The sequence below is a fragment of the Mastomys coucha genome, unplaced genomic scaffold, assembly GCF_008632895.1.
Source record: "Mastomys coucha isolate ucsf_1 unplaced genomic scaffold, UCSF_Mcou_1 pScaffold3, whole genome shotgun sequence".
Lineage (NCBI taxonomy): Eukaryota > Metazoa > Chordata > Mammalia > Rodentia > Muridae > Mastomys > Mastomys coucha.
In genome coordinates this window covers 65,743,244-65,756,221 of record NW_022196909.1, presented here as the reverse complement: position 1 = coordinate 65,756,221, position 12,978 = coordinate 65,743,244, and the positions used below count along the sequence as shown (strand labels likewise).

The window sequence follows — 12,978 nt, the reverse complement described above, 5'->3', positions numbered from 1 at the left end:
GGAGGGGAAACTGGGAATGGAGAAATTTACATGTAAATAAAGAAAATATCTAAAATAAAAAAAAATATGGTCTGTTCTTATTAGTTATTGTTAGGTATATAAATATACATACATACATACATACATACATACATACATACATACATACATATGCATGTTGCATATATACCTCGTGCAGGGTTTGTTCAATGATGCTCCTATGTATGTAGGTTTACAGTTGACTATTTGGGATTGGATAAACTCTAAAGGGAAGTCATTCCTACAGAAAACTGATTCTCTTTTTCTCTTGTTGATTGCCTATGGCTTCTCATCTGTGGGTGGGGAGATTATGAAGTCCTCTGTACACATCAGCATGTCAAATGATATTTTGATCATGCGTGCCTCACTTAGGTAGCCATATTTTTTGAGATTTCATGAGTGTACCATTCTTGTTAGGTCTAGGAGATGCTCTAGCAGTCTTCTCCCCCACTTCTCCTAGATGTTAGCCAAGAATTAGATGTCAGGCTGGCATTGTAGATGTACCAAGTGCATTTGTACATTCCCAGTCATTTGGTCTCCTGATGTTTGATCAGGGGATAATCCTTGAACTTGACTCAGAAATGCAAAATGAGGCATCCTTGATGGTAGATCTTATCATACTTGCCTTTGGTCATATGGGTACACATGAATTCAACAGAAATTATATTGGTTTAGGGAAAGGGAGCAGCTAGGGTCTGTGATGACTCCAAGCACAGTTGGTTGGCCAGGTTTACAGTGGAAGATATGAGTTCCCTCCTATTGAGGGGCCTTAAGTCCAATTGGATCTCCAAGATATAATTGACACTATTCGATCTTTGGGGATATCTTGCCAGAGTGCTCACTATTGTAGTTTGCAACTTCAAATCTGGGGAAAACTATTTATTGCTTTTCTCACTTTCTAGCTTATACCTTCCAATACTATGACAGTAAGTCTATCAGAGAATCACGCCCAGCTCAAGTTCACCAGGTCCTCTGTCCACAGTGTGTAATGCTTTAATAAAGACTTACCTTCAAGTTCTGGGAGGCAACTATGAGCAATGGCAATAGTATTTTTTGTCTTTGGACAATCTCTTTCACTCACGTGACAACTTGAAGGGAAATGTGCATACTTGCCACTGTAGTTTTTTGTTATATAATCTGTAGAACTTGGGGAAAGCATTATTATTACCCATATGGTATATATAACCTTACACACACACACACACACACACAAAATTATATATTCACTTTGTGTAAGCTTATAAGATATTGTTTTTGTATGGTCTTTTCAAACATTCATAGTGTCCTGTATCTCGCCTCCCTGTGCCCCTGACCTCCCCCTTTACCCAGTTAAAGTCCCATACCTGTTTTTCCCCATTTCTCTCTTCATCAGACCTAATTCCTCCTGTCCTCCATTCTAGGGATTCTTCTTCTTCCAGTCTACTTCCCTGTTGGATCCTGTCTACTTTTGCAACTTTAGTCATTACAAGTTGTATTTTTTATTAATCATTTTATTCATTTCCATTTCAAATGATATTGCCCTTCTCATTTTTCCCTCCACCAACCTCCCCAGCCCATCCCCCCTCACCTCCTCCCATTTCCCACTATGAGAGTGTTCCTCTACCCCTTCACCCACTCCCACATCACCCCTCTAGCATCCCCCTGCACTAGGGCATCAAGCCTCCCTCCCCTCCCATTGATGTCATATAAAGACCATCCTCTGTTGCATATGTACTGTCAGGAACCCAAGGCAAGAACCTGGAGGCAGGAACTGATGCATAGACGATGGGTGAGTGCTACTTCCTAGCTAGCTCCTCATGACTTACTCAGCCTGCTTTATATCCAGGACCCACCAGCATAGTGGTGTCAACACCCAAATTGGTTGGGAACCTTTGACATCAATCGTTAATCAAACTTTCCCATAGGCCAATCTTTTGGAGGCATTTTCTCACTTAGGAGTTGTTCTTCCCAAGTTATGTCTAGACTTATGTCTAGTAAATAAAATCTACCTAACATACCAATGGAAAAAATATAGGATAAACATTTCATTTATAATAAAGATGTTATTTCAGAGCTTATGGGTAAAGTTAGGTATTTTCCTTACAATATGATTGAAAATAGAGTATTTATTAAAGTTGTTTAATGGCTTAGAAATAAATCATATTACTCTTTCCTGACAAAAATGAACCTTTTGTGAAATGAAGGTAGAAATAACTGAAATAAAGGAAAACTCTTTCCTTACTTAATCTTTACCACAGAGAAGAGTCTCTGGGCATGAAACAAACAAAATAACTGAAAGTTTCTTGTAATGGTATTAACTTCAGTGTGATCTAGTATATCTGAATATTAAAGAAAAATGAACATGGGAAATATTTTTAATAAAAAATTAAATAGGCTTAATATGTTTAATTGGTTAAAGAAGTGTTACACATGCATACTTCAGTAGGTAAGACACTATGGGGATGGATGGGTGGGAAGGCTTGCCTATAATCCCAGCCTTGAAATACTGAGATGGAAATCCCCAGTCCAGCCTGGCTAACATGACTAGCCATGTTCAATGCCTGATTTAAGAGAGATCCTCCCTCAATAAGCTGGAAGAGCAATTAAGATAGATTACTCATGTGAGCCTTAGGCCTCCACATTAGAACATATGAACATGATAGAGAGGATCTCTCCCTCTCCCTCTCCCTTTCCCTCTCCCTCTCTGTCCTTCTCTCTCTCTCTCTCTCTCTCTCTCTCTCTCTCTCTCTCTCTCTCTCTCTCTCTCTCTCTCTCTCTTCCTCTCTCCCTCCCTCTTGCACTCACTTACTTTACTAAAACAGAATAGGCCACTCATTAAATTAAAATGACTAACAAAGATGCTTAGTTCAGTCTCACTAGCTCTTAAATAAAACACAACAACTTGATTGTGAGATTTGAGATTTTTCTAAAACTTACAAATGTGAATGAAGATGTGAAATGATGCTTTCTGTGTCCTGTAGTGGTGCTTCTCTCTGGATGATGCATATCAGGAGCTTTCACAGGTCTCACTAGCCAGGAGTCCATCCTATTTCAAAGTCTTGTTCTGAACAAACCATTAGAAATTGGCAATATGGTTTCCATGCAGGTACCTATTAAAGTTTTCAGTTTTAGTGTTTATCTTGGCATCAGGCCATCCTGTCTGCCTGACCTTATTCTCATTTTGCTTGACTTCTGTGAAACTTTCTATACTAAGTAGTTCAGTAGATGACAACTCTTTGTAATTAAATGTTTTGAGAATTTTATACATGAGTATTAATTGTATTGATATCATTTCCACCTCTCCTCACAACTCATTTGATTTTTGAGTGTTTTCCATGCTGTTTTAAATGACTAGAAAAAATATCTGCTTTTACATACTAAAGTATAATATTTTATCCTTAAAATATTAAAATCTTTATTAATGAGACTAGTCAATAATGTCACAACCTACTTACTTTCCCATTAAAGGTATAAATAGTGCATAAGATTAACTTTTTAGAGCAAGAATAATAAATAACATTTTTGTATATGTGTGTGTCTATTTGTGTAATCCACTGTTAAACACCAGTATAAGAGAAAACATTCTAACCTTGTTGAAGTGCATGGAGAAATGTCACGTTTCTGATTAAACATGTTTAAAATTATATTGAAAACTTCATTTTCTGTCATGCTTGCTAAAGATTGTTTCTCTTATTATCCAACATTCCTAGCTAGCTGACTTCAGCTCTTCCTAAATCTACAGGCGTTCTAATTTGGAGCCATTATATAATGAAAACATTGGGTATAATTTCTTAGGTCTACAGTTCTTCATTGCCCTTAGTGCAGATCTTTACACTGTAGCTCATGATTATAATTTGCATAAGTGAAATTCATATTTATGAGTACAGATCTTGAAGCAACTGACAGGTGCAAGGTTGTCTACCATGCCAATTTATTGTTTGTCTTGTCATTTAAAAGATAACTACTCCATATATTTTAAAGAAGAATGCATGCTCTGGTTGAATTAGAATCAAATTTTTAAAGTAGACGGAACTCATTTTGTAGCATTCCACTTTCATGCTTTTCTGTATAGCGTGGACATCTTTGTGGCAGAGATTGGTTGAGTAAGTATTTATATGGTGAGAATGTCGCTTGACATGCATGAAACCTTGAGTTCAATCTAAAGTCCTAGACCAAAAGAGTAAAGGCGTTTCATTCAGGTGACACTGTTACTATTGAACTCTTAGAGTCCCATTCATATCTCCTGGCCCCGTGTTTCAGGGTATGCATGAGCTGCTAGCGCCTATCATCTTTACCCTTCACTGTGATCACCAAGCTTTTCTGCATGCCAGCGAGTCTGCACAGCCCAGGCAAGTCGTTAACATTTGTTGTTGTTTTCAGCCCTTACTGTTATCTTTTGTGAACTATTGATTTTATTTCATGAGACCAATTCACATAAGTGCCTTTGAAACATTAGGTCTTTGTCAAATGAAGACAGAAAAGTAATAGACCAAAGAGGAAATGTTTGTTATAGTTTTAAAAATGCTGATGATGTATTCTACCCAGATATGCCATGCTCAGAGTTGAGTCAGAGTTTTTTGACAAGACTTTCTCCATATCAGCTGTGACTTAGCTTAAGTCATATAGGGAGTAGTGCTACCAAGAGCCATTATCTGTAGATGTTTTCATGGTTTTGAGACATACTCAGTTACTCATTTTTGTAATTGGACTTATCTTTAGTAACAGTTAAAATTTGGCTATCTGACTTAAAATGCCAGTGAAGCAACCAAGAAGAATTTTATAAATGGTATTCCAATCTGGACAAGTTGTATACAGAGAACAAAAACCTGCTGATTACACATTTTGTGTGATTTTTTTTTTTTCTGATCAGATGTAAGCTACCTATTTTACTGGACCCAGACCCTTATTTATTTTAACCTTTGTCTACTACAATATGAAGTAGTAGTCACATGATGTATGGTTCTCTATTTGTATTGATTTCATCAAGTCTTGACATCAGTAACTTACCTTTTAACTGCCTTGAGTGACTGTACAGTCTAAAAATGAAAGTAGTCGGGATAATGTTTTCATGCAGTTGTATTTCTGCCTCTGTTGCATGCAGAATGAATTTATAAGAACATATTGGAGATTGAAAGTAACTTCAGCATGAGCAGACTTTGATAGTTTACCCATTAAAAAGTGGAAAAGAACTAAGTAGACTCGCTAAAGGTGCTATAAGTGACTCATATTAAGATAAAATTTGATAAAAAGTTAATAAAATACACCTTGGCATTTCAGTCAGTAACCACGGTTTTTGTTTGTTTTGGATGAAAAGTGATTTATTATAGGATAATAAATTATTCTAGATCAAACGTAGTCAAGGACTATTGTCAGTTTTTAACATATGTTATCTGGAGTAATCAGATGGTTATTTCATTATAATAGAAGCCATAACATCTTTAAGCTCTTTATAAAATAACAGAATGTTGTGTGTTACTGGAGTTGCCCTTTGAGAATACTGACTTCGCAGTCACACAATGTGTGTGTGTTAGCTTAGGAATGTAGACTGAGTCAGAAGCTGCATCTGCCCTACTTAATTAAATAGTATTTATTTCCAGAATTTGAATTGTCTTTTTTTTATTTTAAGTGAGGAAATGAAAATTCTCTTGAACCCTGAGTATCTGGAGCATGATGCCTAGTAAGTACTCAGACTGCTGCCTTTCCTTTTTTCTTTTTTAATAAACCGGTGCTATAGTAAAGATTAAATACAGCATTATTTCATTTTTCTAATTTTTAGTGCAATGTTCTCACAGCTTATGGAAACTGCTGAACCTTGGTTTTCTACGTTTGAGCATGATGGTCAAAAGGTAACTCTTACAGTACAGATCTTTTCAGTATACTTGAGTTAACAAATTCAGGAAATAACAGCATGCACTAGAAAACCTAGTTATGTCATTGTAACATATATAATAATTTTATGATAAAATATGAAAATACTTAGGACATGATGGTAAATCGAGGTATTGGTAATACATTGTAATAGTATTGGTAGATAAATAAGCATAGCATAAAGATTGCATAGAGCTAAATAGAAACATTTCTCTATATGTACATATTTTTCATGAAGTATTGCCACTTAATTACAAAATTATTATAAACTATATTGTCTTTTTGTTTTTTCAAGACAGGGAGTCAGTGTGTAGCTCTGGGTAATCTGGAACTCAAAAGCTCTGCTTGCTTCTGCCTCCTAAGTATTGAGATTATTCAGTCCATACCTGGCTATTAAAAATTTTTTATCGCTCTCTTTGTGAGTTTTTTTATGTATTACTATTGAACTACACTGATAAAAATCTGTGTCAGATAGATTGCCTTTCTGTTGTAGTATATTATCTTTAAACCCACATATTTAATATCCATGTTCTTTATTCTTACTTTATTTTACTTATTTTTATTGATACTTTGTATATGATTGAAATCACTCAGGGATAGCATTTGAGTACAGGATAAAATCTAGATTTTTCTGTATGAAAAGGAAACTTTGGGGGAAAGCATAAACAGTCTGTGCTTGAACAATAGATTTAAAATTAGTGGTAAACTAAGAATCAATAGCGAGGGATTGTACAAATGCTAGTATTAGAGACATAAAAATTAAGGACCAAAGATCAAGGGAGGTCAGGCTAAGGAGCATATGAAAATTTGATGTTGTAAGAAAAGGAAGCCGAATGAGGTCCAAAGATTTTAATTTCAGTACTTCTGTTTTACAGTTTTAAAATAATTTTTAAATCATTTTTAAATCTTTTAAACCATGACTTGACAGAAGAACAGACAGAAAACACTTTTTCTAAAATGATTCCTTTGTTCTTCCCCTTTTGTGTAGTTTTGATAGCTTACACAATTTTCATTTAATGTTTTAGTTTTTATTCTCACAAGAAATACATTTCCATCAAAGTGTTGAGTTTATATACCGTAGCTAATCAGGTCAATGGACCAGGGGCATCTTGAAGGGCTTCACTGCCTTTAGCCAAATTCTCTTGGAAATTTTAATGTCACAAAAGAAACTGTTCTAATGAAAGATACTTATAAGATATATCCTGGCTATGGCTTTATGAGCTCACCCACCACCTGTCCATTCATGGCTCATGATTCCACATTTTATGCCTTTGTTAGGATGAAGTAGTTTTGGTTCTTTAAATCCTTTGGATGAATAAATTAAAAGTCATTTTCCATATTTCTTAATTTTAAGTTAAAATAATACATGTGCTATTTTTCTTACTTTCAGGGAAAAGAAGCTCTGATGCCCCCCATTCCCTTTGCTCGACCACAGGATTTAGGGCCAACAGTTGCCATTGTTACAAAAGTCAACCAGATCCAGGATCACCTACTGAAGAAACATGATATTGAGCTCTACATGCACTTGAATAGACTAGAAATCGCACCACAGATATATGGGTTGTAAGTTTTAAGTTTTTCTTTTAGCTATTCCTAATTCTGATTTTCTGGTAGCTTCTGAATAGCTCAGTTTCCTAAAAGTAAAAATTTGTTCTAGTTCTATGTTATTTGCTAAGTTTACTACATTACTTTATTGTATCTCCTCATCTAATACTCTACCAGTCCTCTGAGGTCACTGTTACTCCTTTGTTCTAGTTTAGGAACCTAATCCTTTTAGATTAACTTTATAACTTTTAAAGTTATGTTATAAATCAGTTATAAGCTCTGTCAGAGTGGTTATGCAGTTTTCAGGTTTTCTTTTAAAAAAAAAAAAAGGTATAGTTTCCCTCCATGTATTGGAGTTTTCTATTATTCTTTGTAGGGCTGGATTTGTGGAAAGATATTGTGTAAATTTGGTTTTGTCATGGAATATCTTGGTTTCTACATCTATGGTAATTGAGCGTTTTGTTGGGTATAGTAGCCTTGGTTTCTTCTAGCCTTGTGTTCTCTTAGGATCTGGATGACATCTGCCCGCAATATTTTGGCTTTTAGGGTCTCTGTGGAGAAGTCTGATGTAATTCTGATAGGTCTGCCTTTATATGTTACTTGACATTTTTCCCTTCCTGCTTTTAGTACTCTTTCTTTATTTTGTACATTTGGTGTTTTGATTATTATGTGACAGGAGGAATTTCTTTTCTGGTCTAATCTATTTGGAGTTTTGTAGGCTTCTGGTATGTTTATTGGCATCTCTTTCTTTAGGTTAGGGAAGTTTTCTTCTATAATTTTATTGAAGATGTTTGCTGGCTCTTTGAGTTGGGAATCTTCATTCTCTTCTATACTTATTATCCTTCGGTTTGGTCTTTTCATTATGTTCTGGATTTTCTAGATGTTTTAGGTTAGAAGCTTTTTGCATTTTGTGTTTTCTTTGACTGTTGTTTTAGTGTTTTCTATGGTGTCTTCTGCCCCTGAGATTATTCTATCTCTGGTATTCTGTTGGTGATGCTTGCATCTATGACTCCTGATCTCTTTCCTAGGTTTTCTGTCTCAAGGGTTGTCTCTCTTTGTGATTTCTTTATTGTTTCTATTTCCATTTTTAGATCCTGGATGGTTTGTTTTGTTCAATTCGTTCGCCTGTTCGGTTTTGTTTTCCTATATATTTTTAAGAGATTTTTGTAATTCCTCTTGAAGGGCTTCTACCTGTTTGCCTGTGTTTTCTTTAAAAGAGTTATTTATGTGCTTTTTAAAGTCCTCTATCATCATCATGAAATATGATTTTTAAATTAGAGTCTTGCTTTTCTGGTGTGTTGTGGTATCCAGGGCTTGCTGTGGTGGGAGAACTGGGTTCTGATGATGACAAGTAACCTTGGTTTCTGTTGCTTACTTCTTGCACTTTCCTCTCGCCATCTGGTTATCTCTAGTATTAGCTGGTCTTACTGTCTCTCACTAGAACTTGTCCCTCCTGTATGTCAGTACTCCTGGGTTGGGGTATGGAGAGCTGTGGCACAAGGTCAGTGCCAGGGCGCAGATGAAAACCAGAAGCCAGGAGTATCATGTCCTAGGCTGCTCTGTGGGTTCTGTGTCCTGTGGGTCCCAGGTGGGTCCTACTTGAGCCACATATTGAGGCAGTAGTGGTGGTCTCACATGTGAGCTTAGGTGTGTCAGCACTCCTAGGAGACAAGCTACCACCAGGTGGGATCAGGGTGCAGAGACCTGTGGTACAGAGTCACATGGCAATAGTAGGTTTTTTACTAGGCAATCTAAAAACGCATGGTGTTGTACAGGGAAAGAAACCTGGATCTAGCCCTGAGACCTAGAGTCCTCTAAACTACCTATATCCTTTGAATGCTCTCTAGGTAAAATTTTGTTCTCCCCTTCAGCCTTTTATAAATGTGCCTTTTATACTTTCTAGTCCTTTCTAAACTTAATTGGCTGGTTCAACAACTCAGATGTTCTGACCCAAAATCCTCTCCAAGTTGACTGATTCTGAAAGACCCCCAGAACTGGGGAGATCCTTACTCAAGTCTCAGGAAGATGCGACCACCCAGTGACTCATGAGAGACCGAACTTGCTGCAATCACATGAGGTTTACTAGGGATACCAGTACCGGGGTCGATCTCCTGACTTTGTAGGCCAGAGGAGTTCGACCCCGACCCCCAAACACAAGAAGTAAGGGATATTTAAGGGAAAATCCACAAGCTGGGGGCAGGGAGAGGGTTACCAAGGAAACATGACAAAAACAGTGGAAAATTTCAGAGGGACCCAACCCAAGGTATTCAGTTAGGGAGGGGAACATATTCGTTCTAGGAATATAATCTTCATCTATCAGTCGGCAGGGTGGAGAGTGTCATAAACCAGTAGACCTTCATTCTTAGTTCCACCCTCATTGTGGATTTTTCAGGAGGGGCAGGTATCGGGAACCAGAGCCCTGAGGCCCTCAGTTCCTGGAACTGGCTATTTTATATTTCTGGTTTGTTATATCTCTACTAGTACATTACTTTTCGTTAACATTCTTTTTCCCAAATTTCTAAGTCTCCCAGTCTTTCAATTCAAACTGTCATTTCTTGACTTCTTACTGAATTGCTCTGCTTAGACTCAAAGTACCTAACAATTTGTTGTAATCTTCTGGTTCCTTCTCTTTTTTTGGCTTGTTCCCTTTTCACCTGTAAACTGTCTCTGTAAAACTGTCCTGGTAACACGCTCCCCTAGTCCAATCTGCAGGCTGCTCCTCTAAGTCGGCTTTCTTACTTGTGGCTTCTCCTTAGAGTTGGGTGTGTCCTGCTTGTGACTTATTCTGTCAAATCTTTCTTTGATTCATTAATTTGCCTTCTACACACTACCTTTTATTTTATTTTTAGGGATTAAAGAATTATACTAAGGGTGTGTCTGTATTCTAGCCAGCTCATACTGTAATCCAGGGCATGTCTGCCTTCCATCTGGACCATTTAGATCTATAAGATCTTTGGATGTGATTCTTTGCCAAAGCAGCCATATTGCTGGATTAAAAGTCCTCTATAGCTTTGAATTTTCTTCTGGGAGAAAGAATGTCCTTCTCAGTGAACATGCTGTATTAATTTTCTATAGCCCTATAACTTCTCTAACATGATAGCGGACTAGGAACTCAGTCATTCCTTAGGTATGTGTGTCTCTGTGTGTTTTTCCAGTAATTAAATGTGGTTAATTAGTGGTTTAGTTAGTATAAGTTGCTATATAAAGCTGTAGAAAGCAGAAATGTTCATCCCATGAAAGAGAAAAGTGTTCTTTTGTCCTCATCTAGTCCTGAGCCAGTTCCTGGCAGGTGACATTATGAAGCCTAACTCTCCATTATGCCCGATATTGAAAGACAAGAGCATTGTTGAGATATAGGGAGAAGGTTCCCAGTCATACGAGCTGTGAAAGCTCTCACTCGAATAAAGTTTGGGACCAGAACACACACTGGGGTTTAAATTACACGAAAGGCCCAGTGAGGGGTTTATGTATGTTTTATGTGAGACAGAGTCTCTTACTAATAATAATTTCAGCCCTTTTTGTTTTTCTTGGACTTCTGGATTCTGGTGAAGGATTCTTGTTTCTTGTGATTTTGGTGCTTATTTTTGTTTGTGTGACTTAGTTATGGCATCATTGTTAGAAATGACATACTTCCTTGTGTTCCATAAGTCATAGGGCAGCATAGTAAGATATTAAGAAATTGCCATTTAAAAGTGAAATAATATGTGTGACTTAGTTATGGCATTACTGTTAGAAATGACATACTTCCTTGTGTTCCATAAGTCATAGGGCAGCATAGTAAGATATTAAGAAATTGCCATTTAAAAGTGAAATAATATGTTTGTCACTATAAAAGATCAGGAATTAAATTCTGTTTTCCTTACTGTGATGCAAAGGATTGGTACACATTAATGCCTCAAGGAAATTTTTAAGTTAAAAAAGGTGTTAGAGTTGGTTATTTAAACTTTTTTTTTCATAAATAAATTGAAAACTAGCATCTCTGTTTCCTAATTTCAGTTATTGCTTGCAAAAGAATAGGGTCTTTAATACCATGAAAAGAAGTTACTATTAAACAGCTTCAATAATTTTTAGCAGTTTAATTAAGCTAGTGACTTTACTATGCAGTCAGGTAGCATAAACTTAGAGTATATTAATTTATACCCAGAATATTCATTTTACTTTTTTTTTTACATTTTACATTATTTTACTTTTCTAAAAATAAATTTGATACAATCTATTTTGTTATCATAATCTTCTTATTCCCCAACTCCTACTCCACTTCATATTCCTTTTGCCTCTTAAACACACACACACACACACACACACACACACACCAATAAAAGCAAAAAATGCATGGAGTCCATTTTGTTTTAGACAACTGTGAGGTTTGACCTGAGTGTTGTTGGTATACCCAGTGTCACTATGTTGACGAAAAGTCACTTTCACTTTTCAGCAGGTATTAGTTCCAAATAACTTACTGGTTTGGAGCTGGACTTTTTGCACATGTTCCCTTCTCTGTGCTAAGACTGTGTCTGGGTGTTAGGCATGCTGTCCCAGTCACTTTGAGTCCATATGTACATCAGTCTTGTATCCTCATCATCTGGCCCTTACAAGCTTTCTTTCTTTTTCTCATAGATCCCTGCCTTGGGGAGATGTATAGAAACTTTAGATATTTTCTTTCATTTTTCTCTTTATCATAGAAATTCCTTGAGCTCATTGGACATCCCTATAAACATGAACTTATGTTTTATCTTCAAAAAAGAAAATGTCTGTTTTCTCCCTTTGCCTGTTTTATATAGTATGGTACAAGGATTTTCCTCATTTGTTTGGCTTACTTTTTGTGAACCATATAAAAAGCCACATGAGTCTAATAACTTCATATCCCCCTGAAATCTACCATAAGCTTTATTTTCCATTTGTGTGTTTCTTATTGATAAATATTATAAACTCGTAATGTGTCCAGCCTTGATATGAGAATTTGTACCTAGCCTTATAGTAAAAGTAACTTTTATTTACCTGATTTAATTGTCACCTCTGGGGCTTCCTGCCTTAGTCGGCTAACCTAGGCTTAGTGCTGGGAGATTACAGCCTTCATACAATTTTTCTAGACCTAGAATGTTTTCTCCTCTGAGACTTATGCATAAATAAGCTCATCTCTTTCTAGTTCTTTCTGAACTCTGACTGGTTGGTTCAACTCAGCTGTTCTGGCTCAAACTCCAAGCTGATTCAGTCTGGCTTCTCTCTCACACCCTCTCCTGAATTGCTCTACTTGGCCTCATACTAAGTTTGGCAATCTATTCTAATCTTCTGGCTCCTCTTTGGCTCATTCTGTCTTCACCTGTGTCTAGCTTGTCATCTCTCTGCAACCTATCTCTCTATAGTTGTCTGGTAAAACTGCCCATTTTTTTCTTTCCACTACTCACTTTTTAAAAAAAAAAATCTTTTATTTATTTATTTATTTACCTAAGATTTTATCTACCCACCCCCTGTCCACACTCAGACAGTTCCACATCCCATACCTCCTCCCCACCCCCTGTCTCCATGAGGATGTACTAACCCCCCACCCACCCAACCAGACCTCTAAACTCC

At 36.6% G+C, this 12,978-nt stretch overlaps 1 protein-coding gene across 7 annotated transcripts in view; it reads left to right on the top strand.

Annotated features, from left to right (window-relative positions):
- Tbc1d5 (TBC1 domain family member 5) overlaps positions 1-12,978 on the top strand; it is a 518,011-nt gene that overhangs the window by 321,788 nt on the left and 183,245 nt on the right. For all 7 annotated transcript variants that reach the window (XM_031348347.1, XM_031348346.1, XM_031348344.1 and 4 more), the window contains 4 exons: positions 4,258-4,346; positions 5,624-5,674; positions 5,774-5,843; positions 7,256-7,428. In XM_031348347.1, coding sequence (XP_031204207.1) covers positions 4,258-4,346; positions 5,624-5,674; positions 5,774-5,843; positions 7,256-7,428 — 383 coding nt within the window. The remainder of the gene's footprint in view (positions 1-4,257; positions 4,347-5,623; positions 5,675-5,773; positions 5,844-7,255; positions 7,429-12,978) is intronic.